Genomic DNA, 21951 nt, shown 5'->3' with positions numbered 1-21951 from the left:
AAACCTTGGGTCGAGTGCTGTAGCTATTTTTAGAAATCTCACATCGGTACCTGCTTTGAGTTTTGTCAAATCTGCTGTGAAAGTGTTCTTAAAACAAACATGTGCTGGGTCATCATCCGAGACTGCTATAACATGAAATATATGCAGAATGCGGGTAAAACAGAGCCGGAGATATACAATTCTCCCCCCAAGGAGTGCAGTCACAAATTTAATTGACAAATTATTTTTTTGCACTAGCATCATCAGCCTGGAACCATGTACTCTGGAATGGTGGCCAAAGCATGTAAGGGTCATACAAATGTTTAGCGTATCTGGTATGTGAATACCTTGCAACACTGGCTACAAAAGTGCCATGCAAATGTCTGTTCTCACTTTCAGGTGACATTGTAAATAAGAAGCAGGCAGCATTATCTCCCGTCAATGTAAACACTAACTTGTTTGTCTTAGCGATTGGCAGAATAAGAAGTAGGACTGAGTGGACTTGTAGGCTCTAAAGTGTTATTGTTTTGTTTTTGAGTGCAGTTATGTAACCAAAAAAAAAAAAATCTGCATTTGTAAGTTACACTTTCACAATAAAGAGATTGCACTTCAGTACCTGCATGAAGTGAACTGAAAAATACTACTACTTTTGTTTATCATTTTACAGTGCATATATTTATAATAAAAAATAATAATATAAAGTGAGCACTGTGCACTTTGTATTCTGCGCTGTAATTGAAATCAATATTGAAAATGTAGAAAAATATCCAAAAATATTTAATAAATTTCAATTGGTATTCTATTGTTATAAGTGCAATTAATTGCGATTAATTTTTTTGAGTTAATCATGTGAGTTAACTGCAATTAATTGACAGCCCTAATAAAAATGTATACGTATAGCCATGCTACCTGAAACATTCAAAACAGCATGTACTTGCTTAAGTATACTAAACTGGTTCTGTTTAGTTTCCACTGTAATATTAAAGACTGATCTGCACACAACTTGCACTGAAATAACTAAATAAGTTTAATTCACACCTTTTTTCATTTTGCTTCTGCGTGGACCAGACCTAACATACAGAGTTTTGAAAATTAACAAAAAAACAATACACAAATGAACCCAATCACAATTTCCAGATTTACAACAGAGAATGCCAAATGATAATATAGTCCAACTTACTCTTTTACTGAGGCAAATAACTGGCCACATACTACAACCTAATGTACAGCAGCAACAAAGGCATCCACAAAGTAGCCATCGAACATTAACTGGAAGGTTCTTCTTAAGACAACTGTTAACTCTGCTGATGCTGGCTTTAAATTCCTCAGGTGCAACCTGTGAAGAAAGAAAAATAATCCAGTACTACTGCAATATAATGTAAATTAATGAGTATTCCTGCAAAGCTCAACTGTATGTAGAAACCCAAATACCAACCGTTTCTAATAGCAAAATCTTGTTACCCAAATTCTAAGTTTTAGAGGCTGTTATAGTACATTTCTAATTGAGTCTTATCCATAGATACTCACCTTTCCAGTTAATGAAGAAGGGAATTCTGCTTCAAATTTGTTGCTCAGTCCAAATCTGGGGAAAAAAAGAAAAGAAAAAAAAGCAGATCATACCAGAAACACAATCATTCAATGAAGAGATTAATGAATACCACATCATGAAGGTTCCTTTGCACAAGCATTCAAACTTTAAAAAAAAAAAAAAAAAAATCACATTTCCATCTGAAAATGTTGTACCTATTATTGTTAAAAGCAACTTCTAAGATTACCATAACTGAAAACGTTTAGAGGAAAAAACCTGTCTTTTTCAGCTTGTTTACTCTGACATACACTTTTTATGTCAGAGGTTCTCAAACTGTGTTCCACGGACCACTGGTGATCCACGAGCTCCATTCAGGTGGTCCACGGATAGCTCCCTCTAAGGTGCGCACCTGGGCAGCCGCACACAAGAGAATGAAGGGCCACCCACCTAATTATTGGAGCTGTGCAGGCGTGGCTCCACTAATTAGGTGCCTGGACCCTGGAGAAGAAACACATGTAAGGTGAGGTGGTGGCCTTGGGGGGAATAGGGGGTAGGATGGAATGGGACAGTGGGGTGAAAAGGGGGGCGGGGGGGAGAACAAAGGCCAATGTACTAGTCCTCATGTGGCCCTCGTGGTAATTTGAGTTTGAGAGCCCTGGAATAGAACAAGGTGCTTAAGAAAAGGTCTGTACCTTGATCGAGAAGTCTTACTATACATAACCCAGCTGGAAATCCATACTCAAAAATTTCCTTTGGTCTGCTTTTCTCTAACCTAGGCTCTTGTTCTACAGTGGTATTGGTTGGGATCAGGGTGGATAAAAATCAATGATTTCTTTAAATCGGATTTTTTTGATAAAATGCTTTTTGAGGAAAAAAACCTATCTAAAAGGTAGTTTCAATTAAGATACATTATAGCTCAAAGATATCTCATCACAGAATAGGGATTATAAATTCTGATTCTATAGTATGAGACAATATAGTCATATAATGTTTAAGAGAAGTTTTGTAAATGAGTTCCAATAGTTCATGGATTAGGGACCCAATCTTATGGGGTTCCAGGGGCTTCTGTATAGATTAATTAGGTTAATCTTTCTATCTACTCAATGGGACTCAGTGCTCAGTCAAGAAGATACCATCAGAGATGCTTAGTTTTGCAGTTCTCAAACTGTGGATTTGTGTCTCCAGAGATAACATGCTTGTTAACAGCAAAAATGGTTTCAAATAAATAAATAAATATATAGAAGTGAGAAATAACAGGTGTCAACCCTATTGTCCCTCTGCAAATTCGTGTACACAGAGTCAATCCCTTACCTCTCTCTAAAAGTGCAAAGTTTCAAAAAGTTCAATGAATAGAAGATTGTTGGGGGCAGAATAGATCTGGACAAGGAGAAGTAGGCTGGAGATAAGTGTGAGAAGGGAGGGACAGGCAGTACAAACAAAAGTGAAACTGTTTGAGCAGCATATTCTAGAAGTCTTGAGGTCTTTCTTAGTGTAGCCTTCACTGATTTGAGATCTACCATACCATTCTCTCACTGGAAGGGAAAACCTATAATGGCAGCAGGCCATAAAAGAGACCCAGTTTGGGAATATTTTAATGAAGTTCCTCTACCTGTGGGTAAGATCAGGCATGCGTGCAAAATGCAAACAGTGCAACGAAGAAATGCAAGGCCTGGTTGCTCAAATGAAACAACATCATAAGAAGTGTTCCCTCTCACAAGGAAGCTGTGCAGAAGATGATGAAAGGAACATATCTGAACATGCAGGATCTTCAGGTTGGTAAACTTTTTTATTTCATACTTCTGTCTTAAGAACTGCCTGTCTCCCTTCTGGACTATTCTTAAATTCTCATGTTTGAGCAAAAAATATAGTTGTTACTCTATGGTACTATCATTTTAGATGCAGTTGTGATAAAAAATAAATAGAGGAAATAGGCAGATCGTCCTTGTACAATTTCACCTCTGAAATAGTACTGAGTGTCAGCGAACGCAATGAGCAATACTAAATGAGCAATATGGTAATAATAATTAAATAACTGCATTGACTTATTTTGTTTAAGAGAATCCATCCTCAATATACGGGATTCTCAAGACTATCCACCTTCAAGATCACCATCATTTTCTATAGTTTCAGAGTTATCTGCCAACGGTAGTGTTTCAGTCACATCATGTATGTCACATAGCCACAGCATATCACCTGTAGCAAAAGGAAAAAAAAATCTCCATCATCCAGAAACAACCATAGCTAAGTTTGTGATAAGAACCAGCAGATTACAGAAAGAGGTAATTCATGAAAAAATTGCCCAGTTTGTTTATTCAACAAAAACTTTCCTTTCTGTATGATTGAGAACCCACACTTCATTAATATGGTTCAGTCATTAAGACCAGGATACAGTCCACGCAACAGAGCAGATGTCGCAGGCAAATTGCTGGACAAAGTGTATGAAAGAGAAATTGAGCGGTGTGCAAAAGGTCTAGAGGGTAAAATTGTACCTTAGTCTTGATGGGTGGAGCAATGATCCTGTTGTATGTGCCTGTGTGACAACAGAAGAAGGGAATGTCTTCCTTACAGAAAAAATTGATACATCAGGAAATGCACACATAGCAGAATACTTACAAGAAGTAGCAGTAAAAGCTATAAGAAACTGAAAAAAAATTCAAATGTTTCGTACGCAGCCTGGTCACAGACAATGCTGCAAATGTCTCCAAGATGAGAAGAAATTATTTAGCAGAGAGTCCCAAGCTAATAACATACGGTTGCAGTGCTCATTTGATGCACCTCCTAGCCAAAGACTTCAGTGTTCCAGAAATAAAGACTAATGTTGTTGAAATGGCAAACTACTTCCGTAACAACCACTTTGCAGCAGCTGCTCTGAAAAAAGTGGGAGGAACCAAGCTAACTCTCTCACAAGATGTACGATGGAACTCAGTAGTGGACTGTTTTGAGCACTAGTTTAAGAACTGGCCTAATCTGATGACAGTTTGTGAACAAAATCATGAACAAATAGATGGCACTGTCACAGCCAAAGTTCTCAGCATTGGGTTTAAGAGAAATGTCGAACACATGCCGAGTACCCTGAAGCCTATTTCTGTAGCCTTGAACAAAATGCAGGGAAATAGCTGTTTTATTGCTGATGCTGTTGAAATTTGGAAGGAACTGAGTGAGATCTTAAAAAGAGAATGACAGAGTTAAATTACAAGCATTAAAAAAAACAAATGGGACAAGCACTATCTCCAGCTCATTTTCTTCCAAATATTCTCAATACTCAGTACCAGGGTCAAACCTTAACTACTGAAGAAGAGGAGTTTGCTAGGACATGGACATCCAGAAATCATCCCTCCATAATGCCAACTATAATAAACTTCAGACCTAAGGGTAAACCATTCAAGAACTATGTGTTTGCTGATGATGTTTTAAAGAAAGTCACACTAGTGAACTGGTGGAAGTCACTTAAGCACTTGGATTCAGAGACTGTTCAAGTGATAATCTCACTTTTAACAGCAGTAGCTTCTTCTGCCAGTATAGAAAGAATATTTTCTTCCTTTGGACTAATTCATTTCAAATTGAGAAATAGTTTGGGACCTGAAAAAGCAGGAAACCTTGTTTTTCTTTTCCAGATTATGAAGAAACAGGAAAATGAAAGTGAAGACGACTGAGTTAGCTGCAGAAGCCAAAATTTTAAGTTTCTCATGTTGACCTGGTTGACATAGTCAATTTAATTTTTGTTGTTGTTGTTTTTAAATATTTCATTTAACTATTTTAGTTAAAAACAATTTGAACAAAAACAAACCTGATTTTAAAAAACTTGAATGTTTAACAACATTCAAAAATTCATATGTTTGTTTTGTTAAGATATTATATGCTTGCTGTTGAAGAAAAAAATCCAGAATACATAACGTTGTTGTTTTAGTTAAATACAACAATTTAAATGTCTCTCTGGTGATGTTCTCCTCCTAATACAGCATGGCAAGAAAATCCTCCAAATATTAATGATTAACCTGTTGAACTGGAGATAGTTCACTTCCCAATGCTTTCATAAATATCTGCTTCAATTACCTTTGGTAAATGAAATAACCATCATTCATTCATTTTCTGATATAGCTGTAAAACTAATCTGAAAAGTTTTCAAAATAAATCACTTTAAAAAAGCATAGTGTGTACCTTCTAAAAACTAAACATACATCTATCTCTGAGTTGTGAAGAATATGTATTAAGGTTATAACAACCAACAAGAATGCACTTTTATGTAGAAATCCATGATTAAATAGAGTCTTCCTGACTAGCGATTTAAATCACGATTTAAATCAAATCTACCCTGCTTTGCACATTTAATAGAATGGTCTCCAAAGATACTTAAACTTAATTCAATAAGGTTTTTCAAAGATCTTGCAGAAATTGCCATCTCTCTCACATCCACAATTAGTGACTACCTGTTAAAAGTTTGGTTTCAGTGACTTTCCTAGCATCACATAAGGTATGTCTACACTGCAGCTGGATGACTAGACTGAGCCTCTGCTGCTGTAGCATCATCCACACTGCTATTTTTAGTGTGCTCAAGCCCCACTATTGCAACGCTATCTACCTGGGCATGGAGACTGCAGTGTAGACATACCCACAGGGACTCTGTGACCAAGGCAAGGATAGAATCCAGTTATCCAGGGAAGCATTCAACTATTTTAAATCACGAGTTCATCCTCTCTCTTCCTGCAGTCCCATCTCATTCACTAAACACCTTCCAACTTCTGCAACAAAGGAGGCTGGGATCCTACAAATAAGTCTCTTAATCTACACAACCCTGATTCATCCCAAAAGCAGGTCCATTAGGTACACAGAATGAGATAGGAGTCCTGTGGAAAAAGTAGTTTGTGATCATGTAATTAAAGATTCTCATAATGCATACACACAAGGGGGCTGAATCAAGCTTGCACAAGCAACCTTAATTTTGGCTTTTCATAACTTTTGAGCACTTGACTTTGCAACTTTTTTGTGTTAGAAAATGGTGAATTACACATTTCTTATTTACTAAATTTTTTTTTTTACTTGTGATTTGTGTCAAGCTGCATTTGGATGGAAATTTGAATTCAGTTAACTTCACAAAATAGCATTTTAAAACTGCTTTTTGTTAATGAAATAAAGCTCTTTTAAATGTGCTGGACACAAGAAAAAAGTAAATTTATCAGAACAGGTTTTGCATTTAAAACTAACTGATTTATCAAACAAAGGCAGTGTTAGCTGTAGTTGGTGTATTGAACTGATTGTTTCTGGTCACTATGACCTACAAGATTATAGATCTAGTAGACCTCATCCTCTCACACTTGATTTTTATTCATAGATTGGTAGAGGAAAACAAATACCAAATGAACTTGATTGAGAATGAAAAAAGGAAAGGTTGAAGAGTAAGTGCTGTGTTTTAGGGAGGATATCCTGTATTCTTCCTAGAGGTATGAATACCTCCTTAAAGTGCAAAACTAAATTCAACCTTAACTATGGAGCCAAGACTGGTGCTCTGTAACGTAAGCTTTATTATCATAATTAAATCAGAAAGGTACAACTATCATGAAAAGTTTCTTGCTTTTATTAGAGTTACATTATTCAACATGATACTCCAGTCTTGCATTGTCACATGCCTGTGGTTATTTGTTTTGTTTTTAAATGGTTAATACTTTTCATCTATAACAAAAGAACTATAACTAAACTGCATTCACTTCAGTACAACTTACTAGTTGACTTTGCCTTCCTCAGAATATTGTTTTCATTAGCTGCAGTTAAAAACAAAACACCTCATTGTACTCAAACTTGCTGATGTGGTACATAATAAAAACCAAATAAAACAAAAGAAAAACCAAGTTTCGGTAAACTGATTATATAAACAGAGAAACTGGGATTGAGAGATCTGTTTTTTGTTCACTGATTGGCAAAGAAAAACTAGTTTTCCTGCTTTCCCCATAGTGATCAGCTTTTCAAAATTAAAATAAACTCGTTCAAATTTTGAAAATGGTCTTTTTACATCTACCCTGGATACTACAAAATATCAATCCACTTCAACTCGCTAAGCTTTCATTCTCAATTTAAATAACTCTAAATTAGTGAGTTTAACCTTAAAGTTAATTTTACAACAAATGTAATGTATTTTTAAAAACTAAAATATCCCATTTAAACTCACTTTTTTAAAATAATCCATCCTGAAAGTAGCTGCATGATGATTCCTTTTTAGCACCTATGTTAAGAAACATATAAAAGGAAGAGATCCTCTAAACTACGTTTTCAGTCTCAAAGATTAAAAATAAAACTCTGAAACAATATTTGGAATTAAATCAATCTGTTCTCAACTTATTTATTATTTGTATTACTATAGTACGTAGGAGCCCTAGTCATGGATCAAGACCTTATTGGGCAAGGTGCTGTACAAACAAAAAACAAAAAGATGGTACCTATCAATTACTAAGCATTGAAATACTTGACATGCTACAAGAAGGAAGAACTTTCTGAATCTCAGATGTAATCTTGATTCTCTCCCCTACCATAATCTAACTGCATAATGAATTCCAAAGCCTCCTGTATGATATGTTCCCCTAGGAGTGGGGGACCTTATTTGTAGCCTTAGAACCACTAGTAGTAAAACTGTTAGGTTGTGTTCCTACATCGACCTCAATCCAACAATGGCCACACACTGAACAATGGGAAAACAAAATACTGAATAGCAGCTCATTTGATGAGCAACCTTCATCATCTGCACGGAGTGAGGCTCGGTTCTGTGGAAAAAATGACATGTGATCATATAGAGACCGTACCATAGTGCATATGCACAAAGGGGGAGGGTGAATTAACATTATACGGGCAACTCTAATTCTGCATTTCCTAACTTCTGAGCACTTGACTTTGCAACCTTAATGTTCTTTAAATGTAGATTTTTTTCCTGTGTAATTTCCTAAGTTTTTAAAAAGCAAACTGTAAAACCAGAAATTCCATCATGTGGCATCATATTGCCTTCAACAGGTTTGGAACCTTTAGCTCCACTGTACAGATCTCTGCTACTTGAGCAGACTGAGTAAATGATAGCAGTAATAAGTTATCCTCTAAATGCCCAGCACTAAAGGTGGATAAGACACCCACTCTGCTAGTCGGATTTACAAACAGTTGTTGACAGCACAGGAATGGTGAGACTCAGGAATCTTGCATTCCATTCCAGGCTCTAGTAGTCATATACTCTTCAGCCAATTTCTCCTAAGCTTGATCCCTTCTACCCCATCCTCTCCAACCTGTCCCAGTCCTGTCTCTTTTCCACATTTAGCTCCTTGTCCCAGTCTAATTCTCTGAGCCAGTCCCAATCCCATCTCTTCATCTCAGTCGCAGTCTCCTTGCCCAGCCATTCCATATCCCCTCTGCCCCCTACTCCTTATCCCCAGACTCCTTTCCCACCCAGTCCCAATTTTCCTGGTCCTCATCCAAACTGTATGTTCAACCTCCACATTCCCCATCCCAACTGGCTCCCAGTCTCAATCTCCCTCTCCAGGCGCGTCGTCCAATCTCAGTGTTCCCCCACCTCTAGGCTCGGTGTCCCTGTTTCCTTGTGCAGCACTGTAGCTCAGATCTGCATCCCCTCACCCCACCTCACTGAGTCCTAGTTCCAGTATCCTTGCCAGGCCAGTTTCAGTCTCCTACTCTGATCTTCACCCAATCTCAGTCTCCCCCTCCTTACTTGCTGCCAGCCCCCACTCCCTATTTCCCTCCTTGACTCCCAGTTCCTGTCTCCTTGCCCAGCCAGTCCCATTCCCCCAAATCCATGTCCCTGTTTCCCTTCCCTTGTTTTCCATCCTCCAGTTCCACCTCCAGGCTCCTTGTCCCAATATACTCCCCCACCCAGGTACAGTTCTTGTCCTCTTGACATTCAAATCAGGCAACTTCCTCATGGGCACTGTCTGGTTCCAGCAGGGAATGAGCCATTTTAAATTAATACACCTAACCTTCTATACTTCGTTATTGATATATACACCAATTTCAAATACAACGTATAAGAGGCAAATAACATGAAATCCATTCACTGAAAGACAACCTGAAAACACATATTTTACAAAAAGTCAAACAATTTTATAATGTATAAGCTTTGAGCTTTATAAATGCCTCAAATAATCAAAAAATAGGAACACTGAGCAAATTTGTCAATGAAAACGTAACTTTTTCTCCTCTTTCTTCCAAGTACATAGTTTTCATACCCAACAGAGAACACCAGCTGCTAGTTGGTGAGACACTCCAGCATGCATATTTTGCTAGCAATGTCATCCCTATCACCCACCCCCCCACTAAAAACTCGAACTGACCTACAGATATAAAAATAAGTACTTTAATGGTTAACTCCCTGATTTAAATCACTTTTTATGGTTTGTCAAGTTTAAGGATATTAGAACTTTAGAGAAAAATGTAATATTTTAAAAAGAGGGACTCTTAGTAGTAGGATGAAATAGCGGGAGTGATAACACCAGCAGCGTACATACTTTGGTACCATACCAAGTAGAATCTGGTGGTCTGAAAGTTGTAGACCTGAATTAAATGGGGGGTGGGGGAGAAGGAGTTTTTAAATGACGAGAGACTTTAACCTCTTACTCTATTTGGATCATTCTGCATATAGTTCTAGCTTGTTTTAAAGGAGAACTCTGTTTAGAAAGCAAACTTGGAAAACGGTCTTTATACATTAAACCAGGGACAGTCAATAGGTGGACCGCGGGCCAAATCTGGATCACCAGACACTTTTGATTTGACCACAAAATCTTTTTATTGACTAATACAAAAACAACAACAACATTTTCTCTGGAGTCTGGACCTTGACTATATTTTGACCAAGAAATTTGGACCTTGACAAAAAGTAATTGATTACTCCTGCATTAAACATTTTATTTACACAGTATTTACCTGCATTCCCTTTGTTATTTTTTTAAATAGTTTTAACTAAGGACTCTGTCACACATAGGCCATTTTCTCCTCCTGGTGGATGATGTTCAAGTAATAATTCTGTCTTTGTGGCATTAATCTGTAGTCACGAAAATGACTGATAATACAAATTCAACATTATGACTTCAATGCAAGATCAGAAAGGATAAGACAATAGACTATGACAGAGGAAGCCTTTATTTAAATACAAATAGTCAGCAACTGTTTTAAACTGCAGAATCAGTGAGAGGACCATAAGTATTCCTTTTGCTTGCTAGATCTGTGATAAAATTTTCCTGACTTCTAAAATGCATGTTTCTGTAAATCAAGGAAGAAGAATGCTTTGCATGCAAGTTCTATAACAAAAATGTAAATGAAAAATAGCTTTTATATCTTATCCCCAATATGTTTGAAATTTATCTCTAGTCTCAAAGTCCTCATTTAAGGAAATGTGATGATACAGAAGTAGGAATTACAAATGGGTTGCTATTTCATTAGAAGGAAAGAGGTGAAAGACTTCAATAGGAATTTTCAGTCTTCTCTGATGTCATGGAATTACATTAAATAGATGTAATTTAGGGTGAAGAGAGGGAAAATGGGTGGCTGAGGGCATTCAGAGCATATTTAATAAAGGGTGGGATATACAAACCAGATGAAGACCACTCAAAATAACTGCTGGAGGCATTCTTTTGGCCATCCAAAAGATCAAGTACTAGAGTTTAGGAGATTTTTTTTTTTGTTATTAAAACAATTCACATGAACAACTGGCAGGATTGGCAGCACAGAGCCAAATTCCTTCTATGAGCCACAAGTGTGAAGGCTTTTCCATGCTTTCCCACCACTGGGCCTTGATCTTGGCCCACTGGACCCACAACCAAGGAAGAGAAAAGAGAAGTGTCTTAATTTCCTTTAGTCCTTTGCCTTTTTAATGAGAACAATGAAAAGGCTGCCAGCTAGTGAGCAATGACTGTTATGATTTTAATATAATATATGATCAGCTTTCCACTAGAAATTAACTATTTCACATATGCTATTGGATGGTAACAACTACAAACCAGATCTGTATTCAAATGGACCTACAAACAAATCACTCCCTCTCTTTCAACATCTTCTCAACCCCTAACATCTCTCCCAAAAACACCTAGGCCATATGGAAGCTTTCTGATTTCTCACCAGAGAGCAAATCAATCTCTTTCTGCACTGATACTTTCTCTGACATTAACAACATAGTAAAACAATATTAATGAAAAGTTACCACACTACTGTCAAAATTAACCCCAATATCTTGGATAGCTCTGCATCACATCTGATAAATACAGGGCCTTTAACTTCTATGCTGCTGCCTCAAATCCAGCCCAGTTCAGTAGTGAATACAACACGAAGACGCTTGTGCTTCCCTTATTCTATCTTTTGCAAATATTTTTTTTAAGTTTCCAAGAATGTGCAGTACCATTCATGAGCACTAAGTGATTTTTTTAAAATAGAGTTCCTAATAGAATAGATCACAGAAAACAACCTAGCTTGTGAAATTACTGAAAACTTAAATACACTTTTATTTTGGAGTCACCACCAGATCCTCACTGATACCTGGCCAAAAAAAAAAAAAAAACCCCACAGCACAGTGGGTCACCCTCATCACATGCCAAACAGCTAATGACATTGTTTTGGGTGTGCTTGTCAGACTGGCTGGCTGCTCTCATTTACTAAGACTTTTCACACCACAGCAGAAAGTTGAGGCTTGATAAAAGAGGAGGCTGAGACTGTGACTAACAGCAGCATAAAAGACCTACAGGACTACAGGTCGTGTAGTTGTAAAAAAATAATAATAATAATAATACTTCCTGACAGCTCATCGCTGGATTTCATACTTTACATACCTCTGTTAATCACAACCCAGGTCAGCTTTGTTTTCTTACCGTCTCAATAAACGATCTGTAGGGCTTTACAACGCGACAAAATGCAAGATGCGGCGCAGGGGAAACGCCACAGGTGCCCCCACGGTTGGCTGCGCAGAGGGAGCAGGGAGGGAGGGAGGAGCCACACTCCCCCGACTTGGGCTGGAAGTTCAAAGCCAGACTCGCCGCCTGGCTCCTTGCAGCAGCGGAGCTTTCCGCCAGGTCCTTTCCAACCAGATGGTAGACTGCAGACACCGCCAATCGCATCACACCCCACGGGGCACCGCCAGGGCCGATCCAGCTCCCAGAGCAGGGGCTGGACAGGGCACAACTCTGCCCGCTCCCCCGCTGGAGCCCAGGCTCGCCACCTTCTCCCCGCGCCCCGGCCCCATCGCGTGCCCGCGGCCTGCCCCCCTCCCTTCCCCCCGGCGCGGCCCTTACACGGTGACATGGCCAGAGCCGCGCACCACCACCGGGTCGGGCGAGTATTTCAGCAGCTGCTCCTCCAGCGCCCGCTCCTCGTCCTCCTCCTCCTCGTAGATCTCGTCGAAATCCGCCATAGCCGGGCCGCGCTGTGTGTCCGGATAAGGGGCGGGCAGGCGGCCGGGGTCCACCGGCGAGGCTGAGCCGGCGTCGCTGCAGCTCAGGGGCAGGAAGCGCCCGTCATTATCCGGGGAGGGGGAGAAACAACAACATCCGGGCCGGGCCGCGGCACCAGCGCTAGCTCCGCCCCAGCCGAGGGAACCACAGCAACAGCGCCGCCGCCGCCGCAACCTCGCGAGAGCTTCCTGCGCGCGGCCCCGGCTCTCCTGGGGGCTGCGAGCGCGCGGCTGGGGGCGGCGGTTGGGAACGAGGCGGGAGGGCGAAGGCGGGGGAGCGGCAGGGTGGAGACGGGGGAAAGCGGGCGGGCGTTTCTCCTGGCTGGGATAGTTCGGGAGGGGTCCGGGGCCACAGGTGTGGGGAGGGGGCACTAGGGCGGGGGCGGCAATTAGGGCAGCGGGGCCAATGTTGCTTTTGCCCAGTGGTGGGTTAATGCCCGGCCGGTTTGGGGACTGCTCAGGAGCGTCGGCTCTCTGGCCACGCCCGCGGCTGCTCCATCCTCCTCCTCTTCCCCCTGAGGACCCGCCCCCAGCCAGGTTGGAAGGTGTTGGAGCCTGTGGTAGAGTGGGCAGATTTGCCTCTCCTCTCCCCCCTCCCCCCATTTGGAGCTGGAACAAGTCCCCTCTCCCGTCCCCTGCCACCCCCTGGAGCTGGCCTGAGCCACTCGCCCAAGCCCCCTTGTACCCCACACAGGGCTGGACTGAGCCCCACCTCTCACCCCTCCCCAACCCCTTTTTGGTAAAACTGGGCATTTGTACCATTTGCCCTTGACAACTGGTGATCAGTTGGCAAGAGCAAATGAGACAAATGCCAGTTTTGCCAAAAAAGTTGGGACACCTGGAGCCAAAATGGAAGGTATGATTACCCTCAGGCAGGGATCCCCAAACTTTTTTGATTGTGTCCCCACCTTACCTGGTCTGTGCCCCTCTCCCCCTCCCCCCCAGAAGCCAGGAGCTGCTGTGGAGCTGGGAGTGGGGTTGTGGCCAGGAGCAAAACCATGGCTGGGGGTGGGGCTGGGACTGGGACTGGGCCAGAGTGGGACTGGGGGCAGAACAGGGCTGGGTCGTGCTCCCTCCCCACCCCCTTTGTGGGGGCTGACTGGGGCCCTGCCACACAAACCCCCGAACATTCCTCTGTGCCCCCTAGGGGGCACCCCCCACACTTTGGGGACCACTGTCCTAGGCTATGGTAAGAGCCACCCTGGGCAACTGGGGAGCCCAGGCCCTCCGCCTGCCCTGGGCGAGGGACTGGGGAGCCCAAGAGCAGCCCATGTCCCTGCCCTGCAGGGGTGTCCCACCCGGGGCAGGTGGATGATCTAGGGCCTCCTCTTAATCCACCTCTGGAGGTGGGGTGCAGTGCTGAGGGAAGGTGGGGGGAATCCTGTCCACCCTGCTGTGCCCTGATTTCCCATCCCAAGCCCCTCGCTCCACAGAGCATTCCCCCGCTGCCCTGCTGTGCCCTGGTTTGAGGAAGGTGCAGTTATGGGGTTCCCAAGTGGGGGCAACAGTTGGAGGTTGACTCATGCCCCAAACCATGAAGGTTCATAGCCATTTAGATATTCCCTCCACCAGGCTCTCAGAAACATACAGATTCTTGGCACTGCACCAAGATGAATAGGGTAAAATTGTCACTCATCTCCGACATGCCAGGTCCCCACATGATGCAGGAGAATGGAGCATGCTTTGAAGATGCAACTAAGGATGTCATTACATCAATAAGCCTAAGAAAATAAAAAATCCAAGAGAAACCCCTGCCATTCCTTTCTCTCATTAATTACATCAGGAACATTTAACAGAAATGTGTCTTTTCAAACAATGGCGAGTTTTATGGGCCTGTGGTGCCTGGGCACCAGGAATATTCCTGACCCGGGGCCCAGCTCCAGCAATGTTTGAGGCTAGGTCTCTCCCTCGGCTCCACCTTCCACTCCTGGGCACTCCCACATCCCCCAGGAGATTTAAAACAGCCCGGGGCCCCCACTCATCATCAGCAGCGCAGTGGAGCTGAGCAGCTTCCTGCCTGCTCACTCCACGTGACTGCTGGCCCTTCCCTGTGGCCCCTGGGTGGGTCTGTGTCTGTGTCTGTGTCTGTGTCTGTCTACGCATGCTGCTCCCGCCCCAAGCACCTCTATGGCTAATAGGAAGCTGCGGGTCAGTGCCTGGGGGTAGCAGCACGCAGAGGCCCCCCGGCCCGCCCAGGTAAGCACCGCAACTCCTCCACCCCCTCCCAGAGCCTGCACCCCCACCTCCTTCCCACACACCACCTCCCATCCCCACACTCCCTCCCAAAGCCTGCATCCCCAGTCCAGAGCTTGCACCGAAACTGCCTCCCAGAGCCTGCACCCCTCACCCCCTCCTGCACCCCCACCCTCTGCCCCAGCCTGGAGCCTGCACCAAGCACCCAAATTACTTCCCAGAGCCTGCACCCCCACCCCTTTCCCACATACCCCCTCCTGCCCCCAAACTCCCTCCCAGAGCCTGCACCTCCGCACTCCCTCCTAGAGCCTACATCCAAACTCCCCCACACACACACAGCCTGCACCCCTCACGCCCTCCTGCACCCCCTGCCCCAGTCTGGAGCCTGCACCCCAAACTTCCCCCCTGACCCAAACTCCCTCCCAGAGCCCAACCTCTCACCCCTTCTGCATCCAAACTCCCTCCCAGAGCCTGCACTCCTCCTGCACCCCAATCCCCTGCCCCAGCCCAGGGCCTGCATCCCAGACCTCCTCACCCACCCAAACTCCCTCCCAGAGCTTTAGGCAGGTGGGAGGTGGAGTTTGGAGGAGCGGGCTCTGGGAGTTCTGGGCACCACCAAAATTTCTACAAACCTGCCACCCCTGACAAAGCCTGTTGCAATATGCAAATGACTTGCATGACTGGTCAGACAACAACAGTGTCAGAAGTGACAGACAGTTAAAAAAAAAAAAAATCTTACTGCCGCTGTATATGCTTACAGAACCCATAATATGGATCAGCATTACTTAAGCAGGAGAGCTAACAGAAAGCAGAAACAAGCAAAGGTGGTAAAAGAAGTTGCTTTGCTACAAAAGATACTGACAATAAATCGATACTTCAAGGAGAGAGAGAAAGGAGAAACAGCGGACAAAGATGACAAGGTTGGTTCAGAAGACACTTTTGTTGGCAGTGGAGGCCTTGGCCTTCAGGAGGAAAGTACAGATTGGGATCTACGGGAAGCAGGCAAGCTGGGACTGAGTTATGATGATCAGACAAATGCCATACAAGCAAATAAATTTAGCCTTGATCCTGCATTGTGGAATAACATTGATGAAAGTTTTAGGAGGTTTTGGATTGCTATGGATTCAGTTGCTTGTTAAAGTAAAAACATTAAAAAATTATCTGCTTCTGCTCAGGTGGTTCGAGGGAATACGCGTTTGCTGTCTGAAGATCTCTTCTCGGCTGCACAAAGGTGAATCTGTTACAGAACACGGGCTTATTTATTCACCATCTTCTGGAAATGTTTACTGCTTTGCCTGCAAACTTCTTTCAACCCAAACCCATGCCTTTATTGAAGGATTCAGTGATTGGAAACACCCTGAATGTCTTTCTGAACATGAGAAAAGCTTGGACCACTGAAATTGTATGCTGGCATGGATACGGCATGCAAAGGCAACAGGTAGCGTTGATCCAGGCCTAGCTCAGCAGTTTCAGACAGAGAGTCAGTACTGGACAGATGTCTTTAAGCATGTTGTAGCAGTTATTAAGTTCTTAAGTGAGTGCGGACCCGCGTTCTGGGGCCACGATGAGCTGTTAGGTTCACCACATAATGGTAATTATTTGGGGATTTTGGTGCTAATTGCTCAATTTGATCCATTTTTGGCAGGTCATATCGCTAAATTGGGACAGAAGGGTAAAGGCAGTACCTCTTATCTGTCATTGACTATTTGTGAAGAATTCATTGATTTGATGGGCCAGAAAGTTAAAACAAAATAGTTGCAGCACTTCAACAAGCCAAATATTTTTCAGTTATTGTGGATTTAACACAGTTGATGTTGCATGTTGATCAGCTCACTTTTGTATGCAGATTTGTCAAGTCAGAGGGACAAATTGTAGAATGATTCATTGGATTTGAGCTGCTAGAGACTTATACAGGTGCAAGCCTTGCTGACTGTGTACTTGCAATGACAAACAGCTTGCGTTTGGACAAATCTAATTGCCGTGGACAAACATGACAATGTCAGCAATATGTTGGGATGATATAATGGTCTGCAGGCACATCTAAATCAACTAAACCCTCTTATTGTCTACATTTTGTGTGCTGCTCATTCTTTAAATTTAGTGGGAGTCAACAGTATTAACAACCGTTGTTCAAATGCAGTTAATTTTTTCTGGTTTCTGCAGTTACTTTGTTTTCTGTTCAGCCTCTACATATCAGTGGAAACAGGTTTTCCATGATGCTAGGAGCCACTCATTCTTGACAGTCAAAAGTCTGTCTGACACATGATGGAGCAGTTGGGCAGATTCTGCAAGGGCCCTGTATCAGAATTATAATACAATTCAACGTGCCCTAGAAAGCATGTCAAAAGATGTGAACTAGTAACTTGACACCCAACTGGAAGCGGCTTCCCTTCAGAGCAAAATGGAACATTTGGAAACAGTCTTTATGGCACAATTTTGGGACATCATTCTTCAACGGTTTAAAATGACCAGCTTGCAGTTACAGAAAAGTGACATCGACCTGAATACAGCAGTTCACTTACTGCAATTACTACAATCATTTGTGGCTTCTCTATGAGATTAATTCGAAATTTTTGAAAATGCTGCTACAAACACATGCAAGACTCTTTCATAGAATTATCAAACTGATCTGAGTTGTTACTGAAAACAAAAATAGTTAGCAGATGAATCGGGAGGACCTGAGGTTTTACTTGAGGGAAGTCAAAAGTTTCACACACAGACTTTTTATGTAGCTTATCTTCATCACTGACAAGTTGCCTGTAAGTTGTTGAATGAAAACTTTGGAGTACTAGTTGAAAACAACTTGCTGGACATTTCTAACATTCACAGGCATGCTGCAGTTTACCCGGATGACTTGGAACAAAATTTTCCTGATGGACTCATACAATTCAAATTCTTTATATAGGATGAGCCTGACAAATCTCCAGCCCATTTCCTGCAAATTTTAAAGCAAAGCGGCCTTCAGTCAACATTTCCTAATACATATCTTTCTCTCAGAAGTTTCATACCCTACCAGTTACAAATTGTGAAGGAGAACGTACTGTTTCCAAGATGGCAAAGATAAAAAATGAACTGAGATCAACAATGAATCAAAAGCGTCTGAATGCCTTGTCTCTAATGGCAGTTGAGTCAGAACTGGTTCGACAAATGGACTTTGACATTATACATGATTTTTTCCTCCCTCAAAACTCAGAAGCAAGCAATCATTTAAAAGGAAACTGTACATTCTTATGATATGTTTTGTATGTTTATTTTTGGGTACACAATGTGATAGTATTATTAAAATGTAAATGTAATGAGTACATTAAAGAGAGACATTTATAGTATATTACTTGTAGCACATTTTTTCCATTGCTATGTACTGATGTTACTGGGAATGATATGCAATGAAAGTCTGGCTGTAATTAGTTTCCTAAGCTACTCTCTGTTCAATAGATGGGATACAAGTCACAGAATCAAAATGACACCAACACATAATCTCTTTAAAAGAAATGTGAAATTTTAAGAGCATGCATGGAGTCTTTGTATTAATGTATTTTGATACATTTGTGTTTCTAATGGGGTGGAGGGATCCCAGGTGTTTTGTGCCCAGGGCCCCAATAAATCTTAATCGGCCTCTGCCCATGCCCTTTAGCTATCTATAGCAACCTTGGGACCATTTCATCACCCACATGGCAATATTGATAAGAGGCCTTTTTTTAAGCACCATTTTTTCTTTTAAAGGTGAATGGCCCAGTTTGCACCCTTCTTTTTCTTTGTTATGAGTTATGAAGCAGGGCAGGGGGTTTCCTGTTTCTTTTTTACATTAAAATATTAAGTTTTTTGCCTTCACTGGTTTTGCTGGAGTTCTTGTTGGAGGAGCAGAGAAATGGATATGGAGCTTTGTTAGCCATCATTTAGCAGCCTTCTGCTTCAACTCTAAACAATGAGAACTTTTCTGCCAACTTTTTAATCAGGTTTTGAATTAAATGGTTGCCTTAAAAAAAGCAAACGAAATACAATTTGACAGAAAATCTCTTCCATACTCTGTTATTTAGATTTCACTTTCTTGGTACTGGTGATGTCATCATCTTACCAGTTCTTCAATACTACATAGTGTCTTCCAGGAAGAACACTATTGATAAGACTTGCATTTATAATGTGCTTAAAAAAAAAACCCAAACGATGAGAATATCTTCCCCATTCCCCACAACATTTAGGACTCTATACATTTGTTGTTTTTTTTTGTTTTTAAAAAAAGCTTTTGGTTTTTCCTTTGCACCATTAACACTTGTCAAAACTGGAAGTTAATGTAAAGAGTACAAAATTCTAGCAATATAATAAGGCTTTTAGTAACAGACTGTTGGCTATTGTGACAACAAAGCATAGACCGTGCTGGTGTGGGATTTAGTGGGAACAGGATGGCATTTTAGAAAGGGAGAATTATCTTTGGTTTGGACCGTGTAAGCTAATAAACTGTTAAATGTGCAGAAACGTTTAGATCCTGTGCTTAGGTGATGGGTCTATAGCCTTTGCGTAATAGGCTGCCATGAAAGGGTGAATTGATTGAGAATATTGATTGCCAAATTGCTTCCTGTATCTCACAGAAGTGGATTTCACCTACTGTTTTCAACAGCATTTATGATAATCACTGATAAAAATGTTCTTTATGTGTTGGCTGCTGTCCAAAGGATACACTGGGGTGTGACATAAGTTCCACAGTAAAACCTGATCATATTGTTGTTCTTGCGATTGCATGAAACCTTGGTAAAGTGGTAGGTGTAACACAGCTGCCTTTCATTCAGGGTAAATTTAAAAAGTGATCAAGCTTCTTTACAGTATAGATAGCTTTGATGGTAGAAGGTTCTGCTCAAAACACAGGCCACATGCAAGACCAGCAAGGAATCTAAGGCTTGGTCTACACTTATAAGTTAGGTCGACATAGGTATGTTGGTCAAGGGTGTGAAAAAACCCGCCCCTGACTGACACAGTTATGCCAACCTAGCCCAGAGTATAGATGCAGCTGTGTCAATGAAGAATGTTTTTCTATGTAGCTAACTTAATTTGGGGAGGTGGTGGTCTTCCACTGACAGAAAAAATGCTTTTCTTGCCATAGGCTGCATCTGCACTAGTTGGTTATGGAGGCACCTTCCAACTTCTGGAGCAAATGAGGCAGGCAACCTCATTTCTGGCATTTCCTAACTTTTGAATGCTTGACTTTACAAACTTAATAATGTTCTTTTAACATAGTTTTCGTGTAATTTCTTCCGTTTAAAAAAAAAAACTGAAAAAACAGAACTTCTGTCATGTGGCATCATGTTGACACCCATATAGTTCATCAGCTGATTTGGAACCTTGAGATGCACTGCACAGACCTCTGCCACATAAATTAACAGAGCAAAACATAGCAGTAGTAAGTTGACATCCACTGTGTGGATTAGTCCTAAAAGGGGTTGTGACACACACTGTGCCAGTGGGTTTCACAGATAATTTGATAGCAGAGGAATGGTGAGACTCTGGATTCTTGCTTTCCATTTCAGGCTCACGAGGGCAATGTGTCCTAGTGGGCAAAGGTTCTTCTGTCCATTCCCTTCAGGCTTGTCCCCTTTTGTCTTGTCCTCTCCATCCTGTCCCTGTCTTGTCTCTTTCCCCACACCTGACTCCTTATCACAGTCTTATTCTTCTTGCCTACTCAGTCCTAGTCTCCACTTCTCATCCTAGTCTCCTTTCCCAACCAATCCTAGTATCCATTTCTGAATCATGCTGAGTGAGAACAGAATCTTTGGAGATTTTCTCTACTAAACCCCAAGAATTCTCTACTGAACATGCGAACTGTGATTTTTCAAAGGCTTACAACTTGGCAAAAATTGGATGAGTTTTCATGGGGATGGCAAAAGGCACATTCCTGATATAAAGCGCCTCCTCCCCACTATCAAATTTCAAGCTCTCTGCTCCAAAGCACAGGGCTCTAGCAATTCTCAAACGAAGGGTTGCCCAAAATAATTTAAATGTCAAAACAATCTATTTTCCCTTGCCTCATTCTTGGAAAAGCATTAACCTTTTTGACAAACTTCAAAATAATTGTCAGTGGCAGACACTTGACACGGAAAATTTTAGCACAAACACTTAAAATTGGGCAAAGTTTTAGACAACTGAAAACAGTCTTCTAATTGGGAGTGTCAGGCAACCTGAATATAAAGTACTTATGTGACCCTATTAACATGGTATCTGAGCACCTCACAATCTTTTATGTAGCTATCCTCACAACACCCCTCTGCATAAAGAATTGCTATTATCCCCATTTTACAAATGGTGAACTGGGGCACAGAGAGGCTAAGTGACTTGCCCAAGATGTCTAATGGAGCAGGAAATTGAACCTGGATCTGCTGACTTCTATTCTAGTACCTTAACCACCTGACCATTTTTCCACTACCAGCCCTGCTTACAATGATTTTCAGTAGATTAAATGCAAGCAACTCAGACCTGTCACTCCCCTGGGAACACTATGAACAACCACAGTTTTGTATTAGCACCTTGTATTTATAAGGCACCTACTACACTGGTAATTAAGTGCCAGTAGTTGGACTGGAAATTCCGTGTAAAGGTGCAGTAGCTATGGCAAAAATATACATGTGATAACTTCGGGTATTACTAGCACACCCAGTGTATTTGTTTTCAACATCTATCTTTGTATCTGGGAGTGAGTTGCTGCAGTAAGCTGTGTTCCCACCTACCAAGATCTTAACTACAAATAAGTGCTTATCTCTTTTCTTCTTCCTGCTTTTTTCCTCACCCTGTTCCCTTCCCCGTTTTGCTTCTTTTCCTGTGCTCCTTTCCTTACTCCTATTGCCCTCTT

The 21951-nt window shown here is 41.8% G+C and overlaps 1 protein-coding gene across 4 annotated transcripts in view; it reads right to left on the bottom strand.

Annotated features, from left to right (window-relative positions):
* The window catches only part of CHIC2 (cysteine rich hydrophobic domain 2), a 39294-nt gene extending 25857 nt beyond the window's left edge, over nt 1-13437 (bottom strand). The window contains exons 1-3 of one of the 4 annotated variants that reach the window (XR_006290097.1): nt 12766-13287; nt 1507-1561; nt 1160-1315 (exon numbers count right to left, since the gene is read on the bottom strand). Coding sequence is in view for 3 of the 4 variants with exons in the window: in XM_007071039.4 (XP_007071101.1) it covers nt 1160-1315; nt 1507-1561; nt 12766-12884 (330 nt within the window). In the remaining variant the exon portion in view is untranslated. Of the gene's footprint in view, nt 1-1159; nt 1316-1506; nt 1562-12765 lie in introns of all 4 variants that reach the window. The other 3 variants (XM_007071039.4, XM_037897785.2, XM_043544382.1) reach the window with 3 other exon arrangements.
* Between the last annotated feature and the right edge of the window lie 8514 nt (nt 13438-21951).

The sequence above is a fragment of the Chelonia mydas genome, chromosome 4 (assembly GCF_015237465.2).
Source record: "Chelonia mydas isolate rCheMyd1 chromosome 4, rCheMyd1.pri.v2, whole genome shotgun sequence".
Classification (NCBI taxonomy): Eukaryota; Metazoa; Chordata; order Testudines; family Cheloniidae; genus Chelonia; species Chelonia mydas.
Note: the sequence above shows the minus strand (reverse complement) of the source record. Positions and strands in the feature narration are given on the sequence as shown.